At 36.8% G+C, this 23,398-nt stretch overlaps 1 protein-coding gene across 6 annotated transcripts in view; it reads right to left on the bottom strand.

Annotated features, from left to right (window-relative positions):
- Positions 1–23,398, bottom strand: part of EXOC2 (exocyst complex component 2) — a 608,573-nt gene that overhangs the window by 24,719 nt on the left and 560,456 nt on the right. For 5 of the 6 annotated variants that reach the window (XM_034660427.1, XM_034660422.1, XM_034660426.1 and 2 more), the window contains 3 exons: positions 16,935–16,990; positions 14,552–14,674; positions 1,916–1,977 (listed from right to left, as the gene is read on the bottom strand). In XM_034660427.1, the coding sequence (XP_034516318.1) occupies positions 1,916–1,977; positions 14,552–14,674; positions 16,935–16,990 (241 nt within the window). Of the gene's footprint in view, positions 1–1,915; positions 1,978–14,551; positions 14,675–16,934; positions 16,991–23,398 lie in introns of those variants that run through there. The other variant, XM_034660428.1, reaches the window with a different exon arrangement.

The raw sequence follows: 23,398 nt of genomic DNA, 5'->3' as shown, positions 1-23,398 counted from the left end.
TGGGGATATTTATAGTTTTGACACGCACAGGGTCTGATTTACAGCCAATACCTTATATTAATTAAATACAGTCTACAGGATTTAGTTATTATATTTAAAATTTGTAGGATAAGTGGAGATTAACTGATTAATTTTAATTCAACATTCTTTCTTTTCATGAAAACCGAAAAAGGCGTGAATTAAAAAAGTCCATCAATTTGTTATGTTTAACTTTTTAAAGTAGAAAGTACCAGAAAAGCTACTGTCAAATAAAAAGCATTTTAGGGGAAATTATTTGGTAATAACTTATACTGGTCACTAAGGAATAATTTTTAACTTCTCTTCTTCTAACTTGTTGTCTAAGGGAAAGAAATAAACATAATTATTCTTGACTTTAAGGTAGTCTTTGATTTTCTATTATAAAAACAGATCCTCATCAGTGTACTAGCAACATAGTTTTGGGCAATATTTCTCAAACTATGGGCAAATATCACAGCAACAAACACACTACGAAGTCCCAAGAGGATTATAAAAACTGGTGGTGCTGAACGCTTCAGTTGTTCCTGGTTAGGGCAAGGGATAGGTTACAGCTTGCGGGCACACTTAGCTTCCCCTCCGATATGAAATTGACTTTCCTCTTTCCTGATGTAGACAGGAGTCTCCACTGTTACCTCCACCATCATCTTAAAACTCTTCTCAAATAATCAAAAGAAATGAAATGCTATTATTCTTTATTTTTACATTATGACAATAATGATGATCATGAAGATAATACCACCGATTATTTGTAGTGCATCAGTAGTCTAGAAGGTAACTGGCATACTTTTTAATTTAATTCCCCCAAAAGGTGGCCTAGGAACTATTTTCTTTCATAGATGAGGAACTTAGGCTCTGAAAGGTTAAATTAATAGGAATAAATACCTAGGTACTTACACAAAGCATGCACCCACATCAGATATGGACTGAGTGGAGTGTCCTCTATCATGTATTATTTAATACTTTATGTAGAAAAATGATAGCTGGGAACAGGGGTGGATAAATAACTGACATGGGAACCATCTAGAAATGGGTTCTGGTCAGCTATCATGAACAGGAATAAGAAGCTAAGTTCATTCATTAGGAAAAACTTTTAAAAGTCTTTTCAGTTGTAATAAACACAGTAAAATTGATGGCATAAGCCATGTCATAAACAGCTGGAAATGAATAAGTATATCACACAAAGTGCCCTTAAAAATTTCACTTGTATACTACTTGGATTCTCCGGCACATTAACAATATAACCCAGTATTTCCTGGGTACTATTGGCAATGGAGTAAACAATTTTGTAGAGGCAAGTAGTTAGTGATGTTTCAGTTCACCTACTGATATTTCGATGATAGGAAATCCTGACTTTCATTCAAAACAGCTAAAAACTATCATCAAATTTCCACTACAAAATTTTGTAGAGAAACCACAAGGCTTCCTCTTATGCTGCTATTTACAATGCTTAAACTGTCCCTCAGAGTCTGCTGTGAATAGATTAAGACTCAATTCTTATTTTCTCCTTTTTTCAAGAAGTATATAATGCTCTGATACATCATTTATGAGATTAAGATTTTTCTTACTGAAGGAAAAACATAAAATCATATTAAATCTTTTTTCCTTTATATTATGCTATAAAGAACCAGTATTTGGAGTCTTTGGCTTTTTATGCTTTTTAGCTAAAAAATTTATCAAATATAAACTTTATCACATCACAATCACGAGCACTCAGTCTGATCAGTTAACTTTACAAAGGATTTTATATACTAATAAGCTTTATTTTATTTTTTTAATTATGTTCAGTTAGCCAGCATTAGTACATCGTAAGTTTTTGATGTAGTGTTCAATGATTCAGTAGTTGTGAATAACTTTATTTTTAATGAAGTACTCAGAACAAAAACATTTAGCATCTCACTTGCTTTCAGGCGTCAGGTGAACAGCCACAGTATCCCTCAAAGCACAGATTTCAAGCCGTGCCTAAACATGAGAAAAGGACAAAGTGACCATAGGGAACTGCATCAATTATTAAATTGAAACAAGTGATGAGTGGACAGTCTCCCTCCTGCTTACTGTAGGGACAGGGTTGACAGAAGACCACTGGCATGTAGTTATCCCCCACCTGACATGGTGACTATTAATTATGAACAGACTTTCTAAAACACTCCAAAGAAATCAGCTATGACAAAATATTCTTTTACTGGAAATTAATTTAGAGTCAAGTATGACTGTGTGAAGGCAGGGAGTCAGATATCTTATTACAAAAAGATTCAACCTATGCAACGATTTTCCAGAAAGCTATATTTACTACCTAACCAGTAATTTTTCCTTTAGTCTGTTTGTGAGAAGAAGCAAAATTTGAAACACTGTCCCTAGATTATTGCTCCACACAACAGATTTAAGAAAATGGATTGGCTTACTTCCTTATATCTATGCCCTTTTGGGCATACTGACTTTATTTCTTATATATTTATTTTTATAATAATTTTTTATTTTGTTAGTCACCATACAGTACATCCCTAGTTTTTGATGTAAAGTTCCATGATTCATTACTTGCGTATAACACCCAGTGCACCAGGCAATACGTGCTCTCCTTAATACCCATCACCAGCATACTGACTTTAATCTCAAAAGTTAAAATAAAGCTCTGCAGATTAAATGCAATGTCTATTAAAATCACAGCTGGCTTTTGTTTGGTGATTGTTTTTTATAAAAATTGACAAGTTGATCCAAACAGACAAAACCATATTGAAAAAGAGTAACACAGAGAAACACTTTCTGATATCAAAACCTTCTATAAATCTATAATCATTAAGATAGTATGGCACTGCTATATGGACAGACATACAGATCAGTAGAATAGGACTGAGTGTCTAGAAATAAACCTTACGATCAATGGATTTTGAAAAGGGTGCTGAGACCATTCAATGGGAAAAGAACAGTTTCTTCAACAAATGGTGCTGGGACAACTGGATTTCCATTTGCAAAAGACTGAACTTGGATCCCTTCCTTAACACAAAAATTAACTCAAAATGGATCATAGATATAAATGTTAAGGGATAGAACTATGAAACAGTAGTAAATCTTTGTGATTTTGGGCTAGGCAAGCCTTCTTAGACATTATATCAAAAGTACAAGCAACAAAGAAGGAGAGGAAGATGGCAGCAGAGTAGGAAGACCCTGGGCTCACCTTATCCCACAATACAACTTGATAACTATCAAATCATCCTAAATACTCCAGAAATTGACCTGAAGACTGGCAGAACAAACTCCAAAAATAAAGGTAGAGAAGAGACCACACCGAAGAAGTTAGGAAGTATGGAAATGTGGTTTGGGAGACAAACAGATTGTCGCCACCATGGCCACAGAGAAGGAAGAGAAACAGACTAGTGCACAGAGGAATACAGAGGGAAAAATAAATCCCCACAGCAATTGGCTTGCAAAATGAGAGGGCCCAAATTTCATGAGCCCTTGCAACCAGTAAGTCTTAAAGCCTGGCAGCAGAGTAGGAGGACCCTAGGCTCACCTCATCATATGAATACAATAGATAACTATCAAATCAAATACCTCAGAAATTAACCTAATGACTGGCAGAACAAACTCTACAACTAAAGGTAGGGAAGAGGCCACACTGAAAAAGGTAGGAAGTACAGAGATGCGGTTTTGGAGACAGAGCATGGCTGCTGCAGTGGGGAGGGAGCCGCAGATGCAGAGAAGGACAAGAGACAGACTAGTACATATGAGGAAAATGAATCCTCATAGCAATTGGCTTGGAAAGCAAGAGGGACCAAATTTTATAAGTTTTTGTAACCAGGAGGGTGGGAAGCCTGGAGTTTCAAAGGTCAGTGGACTTGGCTGAGAAAAACTGCAGGGCATTATGCTGCTCTTGGAGAGAAGGCTGGCAAACCTGGATATAGCCTGGAAACAGTCATCTGAAGAGCACCTGGGGCACACAGTGGGGAGGCTATTTGCTCACTTGGAGTGTGTCCCAGAGAGAGAGAGTGTTCAAAAGACACCCCTCGAGGGAACAAAGCAACTGGCATGTGCCATTTCCCTCCCCTGCCCTACAGCATAAACACAGGACTGCCTGTGGGAACAAACATAGCACCACACTCACTACCTAACCTGCTTACAACAAGCCCTCTCCCCCACATTCCTGTGGAACCACATTTCCTAGTCAAGCTTGCTTTAGTCCAAGTGTGGTGGGTCTCCTCCCTGAGAATACTGGCTCAAACCTCTGCCAACACCATGTCTCGCCACCTGGGAGTTTTGCACAGCCTCAGTTCTGGCAGCGGTGGTAACAGGACTCCGTTCATGAGCAGGCAAGAGTATACCTAGTTAAAATGTGCCACATTGAGGCCAGGGACCACACACTGCCCATAACCAGCAAAAAAGAGCCACTGCAGACAACTGGTCTGAAGGATAAAGCAGCCAGGACAAAACAGATCACATGCAGCACATCCTGGAGATGCTCCTGGAAATGCCAGGCCCTGGAACAGGAGACACTACAAAGCAGGGCACTATAGGTCCTCTTCTACGTTAGGCCATTACCCTCAAACACGGAAACATAGCTTACTTTCCTAACAGAGAAACAGACACAGAGACTTAGAAAAAATTACAGTACTGAGAAATTTGTCACAAATGAAAGAACAGGACAAAGCCACGGCTGGAGGTCTAAGCAAAACAGATGTAAGTAACATGCCTGATTGAGTATTTAAAGCAATGATCATAAGGATACTCACTGGACTTGAGAAGAAAGTGGAAGGTATCATTAAGATACTTAACACAAAGATAAAAAAGAACCAATCAGATGTGGTTTTGGAGATATATCATGGCTGCTGCAGTGGGGAAGGAGCTGCAGTTACAGAGAAGGGTGAGAGACAGGCTAATACACATAAGGAAAACAAATCCTGCAATAGATGAGATTAGAAACATGCTTGATGAATGAACAGTAGGCTGGAATGAATTAATCAATTAGAAGTCAGGGGCGCCTGGGTGGGAAAGCGGTTAAGCGTCTGTCTTCGGCTCAGGGCGTGATCCCGGCGTTGTGGGATCGAGCCCCACGTCAGGCTCCTCTGCTATGAGCCTGCTTCTCTCTCCCAACTCCCACTGCTTGTGTTCCCTCTCTTGCTGGCTGTCTCTATCTCTGTCGAATAAATAAATAAAATCTTAAAAAAAAAAAAAAAAGAAGTCAGAGTAATGTAAAGTAACCAAGCTGAACAAAAAGAGAAAGGGAATTATGCAAAATGAGAATAGACTTAGGAAACTCAGTGACTCATCAAGCATAATAACATTTGTATTATAGGAGACCAAGAAAAAGACAGAGAGAAAAGGGAGCAGAAAATTTATTTGAAGAAGTAGTAGCTGCAAACTCCCCTAATCTGGGGAAGGAAACAGATATCCAGATCCAAGAGGCACAGAGAACACAAAACAAAATCAAAAAAGCAGACCCACACCAAGATATGTTGTAATTAAATTGGCAAATATAGTGATAAAGAAAAAAAATTTAAAAGCATCAAGACAAAAGAAGACAGTAACATACAAGGGAAACCCCATAAGGCTAGCAGGGGACTTTTCAGCAGAAGTGTGGCAGGCCAGGGGCACCTGGGTGGCTTAATCAGTTAAGTGTCTGCCTTCTGCCCAGGTCATGATTTCAGGGTCCTGGGACTGAGGCCCATGTCAGGCTCCCTGCTCTGCAGGGAGTCTGATTATCCCCTCTGTCCACCGCCCCCCCACCCCATGCTCTCTTTCTCTCTCTTAAATAAATAAATAAAATATGGAAAAAAAAAAAGAAATGTGGCAGGCTAGAAGGCAGTGGTATGATATATTCAAAGTACGAAATGGGAAAAATCTGCAGCCAACAATATTCTATCCAGCAAGCCTATCATTCAGAATAGGGGAGAGATAAGGAGTTTCCCAGACAAAGAAAAACTGAAGGAGTTCATGACCACTAAACCAGCCATGCAAGAAATAGTTAAAGAGACTCTTGAGTGGAAAGGAGAGACCAAAAGTGACAGTGTGAAGGTAGGAAACACAAAAGCAGTAAAAATGAATAATTCTGTAAAAAAATCAGTCAATGAACTCATCAAAAATAAAAAAAGGATGTGACATATGACACCACATACCTAAAATATGGGGAGGAGTAAAGAATGGGTTCAAACTTAAAAGACCATCAACTCCATATAAATTGCTATATGCACAAGATGTTATATAAAACATAATGGTAACCATAGCTCAAAAAGCACGAATAAATATGCAAAGAATAAAGAAAAAGAAATCCAATTACATCACTAAAGAAAACCAGCAAACCATGAAAGAAAGACAAGAAAGAGTCAGACAAAATCTTCAGAAACAACCACAGAACAATAAAATGTCAATAAATACATATCTATCAATAATTACTTTGAATGTAAATGGACTAAATGCTCCAATAAAAAGACACAGGGTGACAAGATTGATAAAAAAAAGCAAGACCCATGTATATGCTGCCTCATTTTAGACCTAGAGACACTTGCAAATTGAAAGGGAGGGGATAGAGAAACATTTATCATGTATGTGGATATATAAAAAAAAAAGCCAATATAGCAATACTTATTTCAGACAAAAACAGATTTTAAGACAAACACTGTAACAAGAGACAAAGAAGGACACCATATGCTAATAGAGGAGATAATCCGACAAGAAGCTATAATAATTCTATGTATCTATGCACCCAATATGGGAGCACCCAAATACATAAAACAGTTAATAACAAACATAAAAAATTAATTGATAATGATATAGTAACAGTAGGGGACTTTAACACCCCATTTACATCAATAGACAGACCATCTAAATAGAAAATCAACAAGGAAAAAATGGCTTTGAATGACACACTGGACGAGATGGATTTAACAGCAGAGTAGATATTCTTTTCAAGTGCACATGGAACATTCTCCAGAACAGATCACATATTAGCCCACAAAACAAGCTAGAAGAGAACACAGTCAGTAACTTTCTACATAGGCTTCAACAAATTCAAAAAGACCAAAGTCATATGACGCATCTTTTCTGACCACAATACAATGAAACTAGAAGTCAACCACAAGAAAAAATCTGGAAATAACACAAATACATGGGGTTAAATAATATGCGACTAAACAATGAATGGGTCAACCAGGAAATCAAAGAAGTAAAAAAGTACACAGAAACAAATGAAAATGAAAACACAATGAGACAAAATCTCTGGGATGAAGCAAAAGTGGTCCTAAGAGGGAAGTGTACAGCAATACAGCCTACTTCAAGAAGCAAGAAAAATCTCAAAAACCCACCTACCCTAAAGGAGCTAGAAAAAGAACAACGAACAAAACCTAAAACCAGCAGAAGGAAGGAAATAATAAAGACTAGAGAAGAAATGAATGATACAGAAACTAAAAAAACAATAGAACAGATCAATGACACCAGGAGCTGGTTCTTTGAAAAAAATCAATAAAACAGACTTATCAACAAAAAGAGAGAAAGGACTCAAATAAATAAAATCACAAATAAGAGAAGAAATAACCAATCGCACAGAAATACAAACAATTAGAATATTATGAACCTGGAAGAAATGGATAAATTCCTAGAAACATATAAACTACCAAAACTGAAACAACTCCCAAAAACCAAAAGCCAAGTACCAGATGGCTTCATAGATGAATTCTACCAAACATTTAAAGAAGAGTTAATACCTATTCTTTTCAGACTATTCCAAAAAACAGAAAAGGAAGGAAAACTTCCAAATTCATTTATGAGGCCAGCATTACCTTTAAGCCAACACCAGGTAAACACATGACTAAAGAGAACTACAGGCCAATATCTCTGATGAACATACATGCAAAAATCTGCAACAAAATACTGGCAAACAGAATCCAACAATACATTAAAAAAGTCACTCATGATGATCAAGTGAGATTTATTCCTGGGTTGCCAGGGTGGTTCAATATTCGCAAATCAACACAATACATAACATCAATAAGAGAAAGGATAAGAACCATATGATCATTTCAATAGAGATAGAAAAAGCAAGTGACAAAGTGCAATTTCCATTCATGATAAAAACCTTCAACAAAGTAGGTTTAGAGGGAACATATCTCTACATAATAAAGGCCATATATAAAAAACCCCACAGCTAACATCATCATCAAGGGGGAAAAACTGAGAACATTTCCTCTAAGGTCGGGAACAAGACCAGGATGTCGATTCTCACCACTTTCATTCGACATAGTACTGGAAGTCCTAGCCACAGCAACCAGACAACAAATAGAAATAAAAGTCATCTAAATCCATAAGGAAGAAGCAAAAGTTTCACTACTTGCAAATGATATGATATGCTGATACTATATATAGAAAACCTGAAAGACTTCACCACAAAACTGCTAGAACTGTTATACAAATTCAGTAAAGTAGAGGGTACAAAATCAAGGTACGGAAATCTGCTGCATTTCTATATACCGATAATGAAGCAGCAGAAAGGGAAATCAAGGAATTGATACCATTTACAACTGCACCCAAAATAATAAGATATCTAGGAATAGACCTAACCAAAGAGGTGAAAGACCTGTACTCTTAAAACTAGAAAACAATGATACAAGAAATTGAAGATGACACAAAGAAATGGAAATACATGCCATGACATTTATATTATCCAAACAATCTACACATTTAATGCAATCCCTATCAAATACCAATAGCATTTTTCACAGGGCTAGAACAAATAATCCTAAGATTTGTATGGCATCACAGAACACCTCAAATAGTCAAAGCAATCTTGAAAAAGAAAAGCAAAGCTGGAGGCATCACAATTCCAGACTTCAAGTTATATTACAAAGCTGTAGTGATCCAAACAGTCTGGTACTGGTATAAAGACAGACATATAGATCATAGAACAGAATACAAAACCCAGAAAAAAACCCTCACATCTATATGGTCAATTAATCTTCAACAAAGCAGAAAAGAATATCCAGTGTGAAAGTCTCTTCAACAAATGGTGTTGGGAAAACTGGACAGGAACATGCAAAAGAATGAAACTGGACCACTTTCTTATACCATACACAAAAATAAAAACGGATTAAAGACCTAAATGTGAGACCCAAAACCATAAAAATCCTAGAAGAGAACACAGTCAGTAACTTTGACATCAGCAGTAGTACACTTTTTCTACATAGGTTTCCTGAGGCAAGGGAAACAAGAGGAAAATGAACGATTGGGACTCCACCAAAATAAAAAGCTTCTACACAGTGAAGGAAACAATTAACAAAATTAAAACGCAACCTACAGGATGGGAGAAGATATTTGCAATGATGTATGTGATAAAGGATTAGTATCCAAAATCTATAAAGAACTTAAACAACTCAACACCCAAATACCAAATAATCTAATTAAAGACATGAACAGACATTTTTCCAAAGAAGACATAGATATGGCCAATAGGCACAAGAAAAGATGCTTAACATCACTCATTACCAGGGAAGTGGAAATCAAAACCTCACAGCGAGATATCACCTCACACCTGTCAGAATGGCTAAAGTCAACAACACAAGAAACGACAGAAATAGAAAAAGGAATCCTCTTGCACTGCTGGTGGGAATGTTAACTGGTGCAGCCACTGTGGAAAACAGTATGGAGGTTCTTCAAAGAGTTAAAAATAGAACTACCCTAAGATCCAGCAATTGCACTACTGAGTATTTACCCAAAGAATACAAAAACACTAACAAAGAGATGGATGTTTAGATAGATGTTTACTGCGGCATTATTTAAAACAGCCAAACTATAGAAGTAGCCCAAGTGTCCATCAATTGATGAATGGATAAAAAAGATGTGGGGTGTGTATACACACACACACACACACACACACACACACACACACACACACAAATGAAATATTATTCAGCCACAAAAATGAATGATATCTTCTCATTTGCAATGACAGGGATAGAGCTGGAAGTATTATGTAAAATAAAATAAGTCAGAGAAAGACAAATGCCATATGATTTCACTCATATGTGGAATTTAAGAAACAAAACAAAGGAACAAAGGGAAAAAAAGAGAGAAAAGCCAAGAAATAGACTGTTATGTATAAGAACAGACTGCTGGTGGGGGAGGTGAGGGAAGTTTAAATAGGTGATGGGGATTAAAGAGTGCACTTGTCATCATGAGCACTGAGTATTGTAGGGAAGTGCTGAATCACTACATTGTACAGCTGCAACTAATATAACACTGCACATTATGCTGGAATTAAAATAAGTTAAAAAAAAGTAAAAGCAACAAAAGAAAAAAACTGATAAACTAGACTTCATCAAAATTAAAAACTTAGGTGCTGCAACCTATAGAAAAAACCTACAGAATGAGATACCACTTCACACACACTAAGATGGCTAGAATCAGTACGACACATAGTAACAAGTATTGGCGAGGATGTGGAAAAATTGGAATCTTCATACATTACTGTCAGGAAAGTAAAATGGAACAGTCAGTTTAGAAAGTCTGGAAGCTCATCAAAAGATTAAACACAGGGTAACCATTTGATCTAGCAATTTCCCTTCTAAGCATATACCCAAGAGAATTAAATTAAAGAGAAATAAAACATATAAAAACTTGTATGTGAATGATCTTATGAGGTAAAAAGTAGAAACATGAATGTCCATCAAATGAAGAGCAGATAGAGAAAATGTGGTATATTTATACAATGAAATATCCAATCATTAAAAGAAATGTAGTACTCGTACATGTTACAACCTATATGAACCTTGCAAACATTATGCTAATAAGCAAAAGCAGCCAGTCAAAAAGCCATATTCATATGGTCCATTTATATGAAAGTTTCAGAATAGGCAAACCATAGGGATAGAAAATCATGGAGGGGCGCCTGGGTGACTTCGGTTCAGGTCATGATCTCAGGGTCCTGGCATCGAGCCCCACGTGGGGCTCCCTGCTCAGCCGGGAGTCTGCTTGTCCCTCTCCCCCTGCCCCTCCCCCTGCTCATGCTCTCTTTCTCAAATAAATAAATCTTTAAAAAAGAGGAAGGAAGGAAGGAAGGAAGGGAGAGAGGGAGGGAGGGGAAAAAATGAAAAGAAAGAAAAGAAAAGAAATGAAAAAAAAATCATGGAGACAGAAAGCAGAATATTGCTTGTCTGTGGCTGAGAGGGAGGCTGGAAGGACAATGGAGAGTGGCTGCTAATGGGTCCAAGGTTTCTTTCTAGGGTGCAATATTCTAAAGGTGATTATGTTGATGGCTGCACAACTCTGTCAACATAGTAAAAAAAAAAAAACACTTAATTTTGTACACTTTTTACCTTGCAGACAATCCTTATAGCAGGTAAGTTAATAGCTGCATAAAACTTTTAAGAATAAAAAAAGGTAACCTAAAGCTTAAACTTCTTTGCAAGCTTGAAAAAGTGAGACTTTACATACAGATCAATTGTCTTCAGAGCTCCTGAAGAGGCTCTGAGTGAGGAAGCCCATAGCATATACCCTCTACCTTTGACTCAGGGACCCACCGTACGTGTGATGCTCAGGAGTCTAAAAGAGGCAGCCTTTCCTCTGCAGGAATGCATAAAGCATAAAACCGTGATAGGAGACATGGCTAGTCTGTTAAATAAGAGTTAATTAGAAATTCTGTAACCGATCTAGTGAAACTTCTGTTTGGAAGGTAGCTGGTTTCATTTTTCAGTGCCTTAGAAGCCTAGAAAATAGTCTGTAACTAGAAAGTATATATGCGGCAGCTTGTCTCTATTATTTATACTGTAGTATATACAGAAACAGAGCTACAAAGAGAGTATCAAAAAGAAAGAATAAGGGTGGAACTTTTAGTTGAATATTGTAGGATTAAATCACTGTAAAACTAATCTTCCTGCCCAGACTTTATTCAAAGTGATAGGTGTTTGAATCGATCTATGAATTATGCCAACTATAAAAGCGGTGGCTATTTAGAAAATACACAAAGAACTGTATACCAGAAAATGTCATGTTAAAAGATGAGCTAAAAATCACCAAACCATCATTGCACTCTATCTAAACTGGCTCTCAGGAAGGTTCTGAAGACTGATGCATTGGCCCTTATTTTTTTTTTTAAGATTTTATATATTTTATTTGTCAGAGAGAGAGAGAGAGAGAGAGAGAGAGAGAGAGAGAGAGAGAACACAAGCAGGGGGAGCAGCAGGCAGAGGGAGAAGCATGCTCTCTGCTGAGCATGTAGCCAGATACGGGACTCCATCCCAGGACCCTGGGATCACGACCTGAGCCGAAGGCAGATGCTTAACAGACTGAGCCACCCAGGTGTCCTGATGCATTGACCCTTATGTAAGTGATTATTACAGGTTAACCTGTAATCCTTCTGAGTTATCTGCTCAAAAGAAAATAGCCTAATACAGTGATTGCCAACAGGAGAGGGTGAGATGGGGCAGGGATTAGATATATTTGAACTTTTCCAATTTAGAAATGACTGCCCAGTTCCTAGGAGGCCCATAGTTTCATGGACATGAGCCTTCCATTACTCAGCTGAATGACCAGTAATCTGTCCTCTTTAATGCTGAACTGTATTTGGTTACATGAACATATCACAGTTTGTTTATTCTACTGATCGATACTGGGGCTATTTCCAGCTTTTGGCCATTATGTTTTCAGTCCTCCTGGTTAAATACCTAGGATTGGAATGGCTGGGTCATAGGGTATGTTTAGTTTTTTTTCCTTTAAAAAAAAAAAAAAGAGCTTTTCTTGTCATGTACTATTTTACGCCTGAACAACACGCAAAACCTCTAGTTTCTCTTCAGTCTTACCAACACTTGATATTTAAGTCTTTAATTTTCTTCCTTCTGTGGATGTGTAATGGTATGTTATTGTAGTGTTAATTTTCATTTCTCTGATAACTAATGATGCTGACCATCCTTTCATGTACTGATCAGCTATTCTGACACTTCTGGAAATCAAATTACATGCATGCTAGACTTTTTGACGTTGTCCTAGAGGTCTCTGAAGTTCTATTTATTTTTTTCCCCAATGATTCTTTTCTCTGTTCTTCATATTGGGTAATTTCTGTTGATTTACAAATTCATTGACTCGCTCTTTTGTCCTGTCTAATCTGCTGTTATTCACACCTAGTAGACTTCAAAAAATTCATATATTGTATGTTTCCATTCCAGAATTTCCATTTAGTTCCTTTTTTGGGGTTTCCATTTTTCTGCTGAGATTTCCTAACTATTCATTCATTATGAGCATGAACACTCTCCTTTACATCACTGAATGCAGCTGCTTTCAAGTCCTTGTCTTCAAAATCCAACATCTGCGTCATCTCAAGATTAGTCTCAGTTGATTGCTTTTTTATTGAGAATGGGTCATATTTTCTTGTTTTATTTTGTTTGTACATTTCATGTAAATTTGGACTATTTTCTGGACACTGTCAGTATTATTTGTGGAGACTCTGGATTCTATAATATGACCCTGAAGAGGACTGATCTTTGTTTTGTTTTAGCAAGGAATTAACTTAGTTGGACTCAAACTGAAAACTCTTGGCTCTTGGGCAGCACTTCAATTCTTACTTCGGTTCTTCTGGCCTAACTGGGCTGGCTGGAGTAGAGTTTGACCACACGTGTAGGTCAGGGTCCGCTAGTGATTTAGGCAGTGTATGCACAAAATTTGTGGCTTCTGCTTTCTGCTCTCTGGGATACCTCACTTTCCTGGAATTGTGGCTGCCCTGAAGCCTATTCTTCAAGCCAAAAGGATAGCGGGTTTTGTGAAGTTGTAGGCATCCCATGGCCTGCCTTCAGGCTAAAATCTGTAAAAAGTAAAAAATTCCTCAAGTGCCATTTCTTCCAGTATCTTCAGGGTTTTGTTTTTATACTTTTTATTTTCCCACATTATTCAAGATTATAGCTGTTATCTGTAGGGAGTTGGCCTGACAGAAACTTTCTCAGCCACCTCTGGAAGCAAAACTGCCTATACTTTAAAAAAACACATTTGTAGTGCTCCAGACCACTGTAGTTCACAGGTAGCAGGTAACTCTCCCCCATGCGTGCATACCCCGCCTGCTATCAATTTGGTTATATACATACCAAGAAGTATCTGGTTTATAGAAGTTATATTTGTTATTACAATTATGTATTTTAAATAACAACAACATAAACCAATGGATTATGAGAACAAAGGGACTGTTGTCACTTCTATGAAAACTGCACTGAATGGTTTGAAAAGATTTATTAAAAGTTAAGTTGCTAAAAATTTCCTGTGAAACTGAATTTAGTGAAGACAGTTATAAACTAAAAAAAAAAAATCACATAACTTCAGAAGGAATCTGCATTTAGATAATTTCACAAGTCATTAAGGTTTTGCTCTACTCTAAAGAAACAGAAACTCTAAAACTTGTAGACAACGCATGGGTATGGCTTATATAAAAGATATGATGGTAGAGGATAAATCAGCAGACTCATCAAAAACAAACAAACAAACCCCCAAACCTGTCTGTATATCATAAGATTGATGACTAAAAATATATTTATATGTTTTAAATAAAATAAAGTTCGACATGGAATTATTTTGGTACCTGTAATGCTCCATTTTTGCTGAAGGATGAAACACACTGCATCAGTCGACTTAACTCTTCAGAAACTGCTTCCACCACCTTGGATAGAACTCGAGGTACCAATTCCTTAGAAATAGTGAACACCTGATGGAAGGGTTTTAAGTGAGAAGAAATGATGTATTATGGGAACATTTCCTGATTTGAATTTGTTAAAAACAAAGATACACATAAAAAAAAATTAACTCACAGGTCTTCTAAGTCATATTTTCAAAGGATCATAATTATGAATGAATGGAAGATATAGACTTAAATTGTATTAAGTGATTCATGCCACAACTAATCCTCTTAAAATCTATTGGCAAATATAATTCTGGAAGGTACTGCTGATGTTGACAAACTAAAAATAGTTTCAAAGATTTCTTCTTCCTCTTGCCCTTTTCACAAAAAGAAATATTATTTCTAAAGAGGAAATTATAGAAATAAAAATCTACTGTGTCAGTTTTTTACCACAATTAAAAAAGAAAACATACTGGGTCAGATTCTTCTTAGATTAAAACAAACACCATATCATACCGGGCACTTTAATGTGTATTGGACAACAAAGTCCCCAATTTTACTATTTGCTGAATTTAATATGTATTTCCTTTCATTTGACATAAAACATTATTTTCCAACTTTGAATTTTGATATTTTCAGGCTAAGAGCTATTATATTTCCTAATGTGGTGTAATGTTTTACTATGCTGATTTATAAATTTGTCAAGTTATGATCATGTAGGAAATACTAAATAATAAACATTATGAATGAAATTCTACTTTCAGTCATTGAGATAAATTAAAAAGGGGCTTGAAAAACCCAATACAAATCTTGGTTACTGATAGTGAACATTAATAACAGCTGCCTCTTTAAGAATCACCACCATCATTAAAAATGCCCACATATTTTGCAATTCCTCTACCACCTGTCCATCTACCACAGAAATGCTTTCACTAACTGATGATTTAATTTTATCCTCTAATTTTATTGGAAGCTAACATAATAAGAAAGCATTTGTAGATCTTTGATAAAATCATGATAAATTTAAAAATGTGATAAATTCTTGCTAGAGTTAAATCATATATAAACTTTATATTTATGAGGAATGTGTATGTTTTCCTTTATTAAGTAATGAAAACTATAACATACTATATTTCTCTTTCGGCTCTAGTTGTTTCAAACTTAGAGCCAAATTTAGGAACAAGGTAGCATTCTCTGTTTCCTTTGGTTACTCTGTTGTTTTAGCCTGGATTATCCGTACTTTTCCAGTTTAGCTTGACAACCTCTGATAATTTTGGATGAAGACAGTGGTATAAACTAAATACACCTCCATCAGATACATACAGCTTTTTTTTTTTTTTTTTAAAGATTTTATTTATCCATTTGACAGAGAGAGACAGCGAGAGAGGGAACACAAGCAAGGGGAGTATGAGAGGGAGAAGCAGGCTTCCCGCCGAGCAGGAAGCCCGATGCAGGGCTCGATCCCAGGACCCTGGGATCATGACCTGAGCCGAAGGCAGAAGCTTAACGGCTGAGCCACCCAGGTGCCCCCAGATACATACAGCTTAAAAGGCACTCAAGCAACAGTGGAAATTATCTAATGATAATCTCTTTGCTGGGCCCCATTTTATCTGGTCACCCATCAGTCTATGAGCTATAACAACTCTGAAAGTACTGGCAAAGCAGTGAGTAATGGATTGTGAAATTATAGAACAGGTAGTCATAGTGGTGATAATGATGATAGCCGTGCCTCTTTTGATGTTCCTTAGAAGAGTCCTTCTAAGAAGGATGTTAACAAAGGAGGTTAATGTAAAGCTTAAGATGATAATGCCTCAAGTGAGGGCAAGTTTTAGCAAGAACCAGAGGCATCAACATCTAAATGTACTTAAGTCAGCTGCTGATAGGAAACCATGCACCTGCTTCCTAACCTCAGCCTGCCCTTTCAGCCTATCTTTCTAACAAGTCTAGTTTTCTGGAATCCCAGCCTCTATGTAAGAACACATTGCTACATGAATAAAACACCAATGCTTACTTGTATCCTGGTTGAAAAGAGGTTAATGAATTTTCCAAGATAAGAGATTTAACATACCTTTCAATCCAAGAAAAGGAAAAAACATCTTTTCAATCTCTCTTTTCCTTACCTTTTGAACATTAATGAATTTAGTTTTAAACACACAATTTCAGAAAAAAACTCTCATAGTTATAAAGCACACGTGTTTGTGTGCATGCATTAAAGTAGAGTTGTGCTTCATTTATACTCAAGATATATTCTGAAGGGAAAAAAGACTACCATAAAAACCATCAAATTTGCTGCTTTTTCTTTTTTCCAGTTACCCATATGTCTCAGGAACATCTAATGACAGCTTACCTCTGCATGCACAGCAATTATATTCACCAATGCTTCTTTTAAATAGTTTCTGACACCTGAAATCAAGATAAGGGAGGGAAAAAAGGCATTTAATGGAAACAAGCTACCCATCTCCCTTGATGGCATTACTGTGCACTAGTGCCTCAAGTTTTTTTTTTTTTTTTTTTTTACAGATTATATTTATTTACTTGAGAGAGAGAGCAGAGAGCACAAGTGAGGAGGAGGGGAGAGAGGGGCAGAGGGAGAGGGAGTAGACTCCCCACTGAGCAGTGAGCCCAATATGGCGCTAGATCCCAAGACCCTGAGATCACGACCTGAGCCAAAGGCAGAGGCTCAACCAACTGAGCCACCCAGGTGCCCCTGCCTTAGAGTTTTCTAAGGAGAAACAGAAAGTAACACTACCACTATCTATTTCCTTTTGAGGACCAAATGGTAAAAGGACTATTTTCGTACAGGTTTTAAAAAAAGGCTAAATTAGGCATTTTCTTTCATTGTTTTTCCATTTCTGTCATTATTTCTCTGAAACTGATGGTCAGTCTGTTTCAAAACTGAAATTTAAAACTCTCCTTCAGTTTCTTCATATATGTGTGCGCACACACACACACCCCCACACACTCATATTAGCAGACCCCCCCCCCCAAAAAGACAGAAGGAAGATATTTACCAAAGCTTATAAAAGCTAAATATCTATTATAACATTTTGTTTCCAAAGGTAAAAGTTAAGTTATGCAGAATGACTGTTTTGATCTTAAAAAATTACTTCTAGGAGAAACTTCTGACAAAAATCACAATCTGATTCTGCAATGTAAGTTAAAGATTGGACAAAATACAAGATTTCAGGACAGTACAGAATTAACAAACACTACTGCACTCAAAAGCAGGTGTGCACAAGATTTAACAGTACAGGAGTCTGAAGTCAGATTATCTTGATCAAACCCCAGTTTCATCACCTACAAGCTATTACTCCTGGCAATAAGACTGAGAGTCCAGCTTTCTCTTCTATCAGAGTATAAGAACAGTACCTATCTTGCAGGCTTATAGTGAGGATTACAGGAGATAATGCATGGATCAGTCCCGGTATCCACAGGGCAAGTAAGAACTTTTATTACCATTATTTTGTAGGAAAAAAATGTTAAAATACTGCTTTACTGTAACTCTAAAGAAATTACTTTTACTTGGAGTGGAGTATTACTTCAGAATGTCTTCTAGAATTAATTGCAAATACTGAGAATTCCTTTTCTACAGAACAGAGAAAATTGTACTGTATAGTAAAACCATGGATGTTAACAGTAACAATATTAAGGAGAATCTTTTTCTATAATGTCGTCTAAGTTACTGATTATTTAGAAAAGTTGAGATTAAAGGCCAAGAACTATAATCAACTTTCTGAATTGACATTTTCAGATTCTAAGTATAGAACTAATTTTTGGCTCTGTCATATGCTATGGTATATACATAGGTATACTATTTTTCTTCTGAGGAGCCAATTTATATATACTTTGGGATATGGAGGTTCAGGTGTTATTAATTCTGTTTTTCTAGTGGGAAAACTGAGAAAAATGTTTAAGAGCAAACAAATATAATTCAGAAATTAGTTGAAATCAACTAATTGCAAGGTACAATAAGTCTTATCTGGGAGGTAGGAGAGAAACATATCAGGAACCTATTGTAAGTGAAAGTGAAATAGACTACCTTGTGCTTAAGACCAGAAAAGCTTTCTTCCTCTAAGAGGAAAGTCATACCACAGAGTTGTTCCCTCGGATTGTTCACTTGCTATATATAGTGAGGGCAACAGGGAGACCTGGCTGTGACATCTGTTTCTGATGACTATGATCACCCCAGAAGGACAAGGTCTCCTCTTGTCCTTCGTTCTTGGGGCAGTTCTCCCAGGGTAAGTGGAGGAAAACAGGGAAGGGCTCTAGAGTTCAACAGTTCATAACCACTGTACTCAGGTCAAAAATTTTTAAATTGCAATACTGTGAAAGACTAGTTCACACACACCTACCTACATACATACCATGTATATAGTTACTAAAAATACAAGCACAATCTTAGGCGAGTGATGATGTAAGGAACTTAAGAGTAAGAAATTCAATAGTCTCAGTTGTTCATGAAAACCAGGGTTCTGTCAATGCTACTATTTGAACAAATGTCAGGAGTCTGGGTGCTAGCAATGTTCTAGCAATGATGATTAGAAATGTGAGGGCAGTTTTTAACTTCTAAAGTTCTTCAATGTAAAAGAGAAGAGTGGGGCCAGAGTGCTGACTAATAAGCAGAAAATTAAACTTAGAATAAAGCAAACCAGTGTCACATGCTATCAACTCAACTCCCACTCTGACCCTGATAGGAAAAACATTTCCTGGCAAGAACCCATCAGACTGATCATTACTAATAAAACACCCCGTAAAAGAGATAAATCTAAATTACTCAATATAATTCTAAAGACAAAACTGTGAATAGCAAGAATAAAAGCACAAGATACTTTCAGCCATTAGAACTATATTGCTGTTGATAAAAAATATGAAAACAAAGTCAAGCTTCCTGTTTTAGGTTGACCACAGGTTTCACAAGGATAATATGTTAGAAGGAACAGCCTAACCTGAACAAATTGAGGGAAAAAAAAAATTCTACCCTTGGAGACTTAATTTTTATGAATAGGACAAAATGAAATAATTGTACTCCCCTCCAAAAAACAACAACCACTTCAAGAGATAAGTGGTAATGTTGGAAAAAAAGAAGGAAAAAAATTTGTGGCCCTAGGAATGATCAGAAAGAGAGCTCCTGGTCAAACCACATGTCAGGTCAGTAAGGGTTCAAAAAGGCAGCATTAAATTGAACACGTCTGAAAAATGCATGCTTAGTTTGAGATGTAGATTTGTGAAATATTATAACCTTCCAAAGCAATGCATATGCTGGTGTTAATAACTTAACAATAAAAAGTTTTAAAATTAAAAATAAATCATTGATTGCCTCTCTCCAAAAAGCTATCCACTGTGTTAAATACAGAGATAATTATTTTTTATTGTATATTGGGCTGAAATTGTTATTAGTTCTAAGGGAGTAGCTAAAGTTCTCACTAATTCATTTAACATCAATTTGTTGGGATTCTACTCCATGGTGGACCCTGAAAGGCACACATCAGAGGTAGTGAGACATTAGGTCCTTCAAGTAGAGTATGTGTATATCCTCAATATGTGTTAAGACCCCAAAGTCTTAGTTATTAAATTTTATCCTAATGTTCTGGTATTCACATATGTGTCTAAGTTGTATGTAGCAAATATGTGGTACGAAGGATTTTATATTGTAAAAAAACCCAAAACTTTGTAATACAACTTATACTAATTCGTGAAACATTTACTTGCAATTTCTATTTTTTTTAAGTTCTTGAAAAGTTAAAGAATAGTACTGGGGATGGGTGGAGGAAGGGCACTGGACCTGGAGACTAGACAGCGTCCGTGTCTAGGGACTGAGGTCTGAAGGTTCACAAACATCAAACAGATAAGATCTTTGTGGTCTTCCTAGTTAAGAATTTCAATTCCTTTCTCTTTACTCCACTCTACAGCCTGTTATCAGCCGAAGGAGAAACAAAACCAGTATCACACCCTACTCACTAGTCTACCCTCCCTAGCATCTACCCTACTCACTCAGGGGTCCATACTAAGACTTTCAGATGTGTTTCTAAAAAACTAAACACAGATTAACCTCTTGGGTTTCAGTGCTTGGTGAGTTTTCTGCTTTAAAATGTTGCCCCAAATCCAGCTGTGAGAGGATGTCAGTTCTTTTTAAACTGTGTACCCAAAAGCCTATAACAATGGTAGGATGCCAGGGCTTGCCTTGCTTGCTCATGTGGTACTGGTGTCAAAGGACCCCATCAAAACACAGCTGACAGAAGGTAGCAATCTTCTTTTTGGTGGCTAGAGTGACATTTGCTCTTTACTGACCTGGAAGAGGAAAGTACATGGAAATCATGCCAAAAGGACAGAAATTCAATTACTCAGAGTTGAAAGAAACAGATTTGGGCTTTATAAAATGTAAAGCTGGGTCTTCCCTATGATTTCACTGGCAGCTGAGCAATGGGTTAGATTTGGAAAGCAAGAAAGAGGTAGTACGAATGTGAAGAAAGATCCTACAGCCGTCAGAGAAGAGCTGTACATAAATTTTGTTATTAAAGTGCCTGAGTCCTTGAAGTGGATGTCAGAGTTTAAAGGGACCATGGTCCATGGGGGCAGGACCAGGATTTGATTTTTGGTTATGGTACTATTTTCAAAAGGTCTATGATGACTATGACAAAGGGACATTTTTGTAGTCAATTTTGGTAGTATATGTTTTCTTCCCACTACATTTTATTCTAGTTTTAATATTATTAAGATTAATGGTTGATGATGACTTTTAAGTTCATTGAGGTGACAGAAAGAACACTCAATGTAAAGCCAGAAGTCTTGGGATCGAAGTTCTGGCTTACCTATATACTAATGATATGGTCCTAGACAAAAATCAGTTCACTTTTTTAGACAACAGCCTAGTTTACAAAATGTAGAGACTACAATGTCTGTTTTGCTATCAAAGCTGTTACAAAAATGTGATATATATTTATTCCCTTATTCTTTAAATATTTGTTGTGCATCAATTATGTGTTAGGCACTGCCGGGTGGTGGTGTACAGAAGTGAGCAAAACAGACATGGCCTCATCATAAGAGAGCTTATCTTGGTGGTAGAGGGCATTTTGTAGATTACAAAGCAGTACACATATTTTAGGCACTTTTTAAAGAAAGACAAAAATAGTTGGGTAAAAGGTATGATAACTAGAAGAAGGGCACCAGTTTCTCTTTTGGAAACACACAGTTTAGAAGTTTGGATACTGTACCCCATCATAACTGTCCCCTGGCTGTAGTATACCCTAATTGTAGGTAAAGTTCTTTCGCGTGGCACCAGCAATCTCTGAACAGCTGAATGTGCATATTAGAACATGACAGCAGCAGACAGCCCAGATACAATATCAAATGTTACTGCGATGTGCACTAACTGGAGATTTGTCTTTTGACTATACACTTGTTTTTCTAGTTTACACAAAGTTCTCTAGAAGTTGGAATTTCAGTGGAACTGTTTTGTCACATCTTGCATTGGTTTGGAAAGAACAGCTGAACATAACATACTAGCAATGGTTAGGGAAGACCTGGCTTCTATGGGGACACCTGAGAAATGGCCTGAGTAAATCAGAATTATACATGTGAATAGAAGGCAGATGCAGGTGTTGACCTCAAATACTATGTTACTTACTAACCAGTCACCCTGGGGCAAGTTTCTAAACAGCTCTAACGTGTAGTTTTCTCATTTATAAAACAGAAATACCATTTATTAAATGAAATAGTATTTCTAAGAGGCTAACAGTACATCTGTCAGAGAGCAGGCAGTCGGCAAATGGGAGGCAGTATTGCTGGTTACAACCCGCTGACTCTCCCTTGTATTTCAGAGGTGTTACACTTAGATCACCTCTCATGTCCTTTCAGCACGAACTCCCTCTCCTCCCACTGTAGCAGCTTTCCATTGATTTATATGACTTCTTAATTAGTAACTATCTACCCTGCTAGGCACCACAGGCATAGGCACCGCCCTTCACTTACCACATCTTTGTATCCTTACTACCTATCACAGTGGCTGGTCCGAGGCACAAGTGCAAAAATATTTATGACTGAAGAAATAAAAAAAGGCAAACACCATGGATGTCTTGCTCACTAGTAAGTTCTCTTCACCCTCTTACATAAGGTGATAAGGGAATGAATTAGTGAACAAATACATCAGAGAAAAATTTTAATGTATGTAAGATTCTATAGTACATAATTTTGTACTTGAGCCATCATCCACTAAATATGTCAATGCCTCAGTTTATGTGTAAAGGAGATACTCTAGCTAAAGCATGCATCTCTTGCTTCTCATAGGATTTAAGAAAACAGAAACAGTCCTGCTGAAATAATTTTACAAGATCCATTTGAAAAATACGATTTGAATAAATTAAGTATAGCAGAATGGAATACTGCCAAGTCTAAATACATGTTTTCTAAATATGCTTTGTTTTTCTGGCTATATACTTAACAAACAGCTTATTTCAAATAATAAACCTTTATATTTATTGAATGCTCACTATATGCTAGATACTCAGGAAGAAGCTCAGATATATTAGAACATAACGAACACTTAGTAAATGTGTTAGGAAACCCAGGTTTTTGCTTTAGCCCCACATTAAGTGGGCCATGAATGCCACATTTACAGTACTACTAGGAAATGAGTTATCCATGTGACCAGTGCACACAGAAAAATAAGGCAAACTGACTTGTTTCTTGGAGTTAAAATGTTACATTATTATGCTGTAGTAATAAGTATTGTTTTTAAAAAGGTTCCTCTTAGATAAACCCCCACAACTTTCCAAGGGAATGAGAACAACTTCTAAGTATTTACAATATGTATCT

The sequence above is a fragment of the Ailuropoda melanoleuca genome, chromosome 5, assembly GCF_002007445.2.
Source record: "Ailuropoda melanoleuca isolate Jingjing chromosome 5, ASM200744v2, whole genome shotgun sequence".
NCBI lineage: Eukaryota > Metazoa > Chordata > Mammalia > Carnivora > Ursidae > Ailuropoda > Ailuropoda melanoleuca.
The sequence above is the reverse complement of the archived record's forward strand: the minus strand, read 5'-3'. Positions and strand labels throughout refer to the sequence as shown.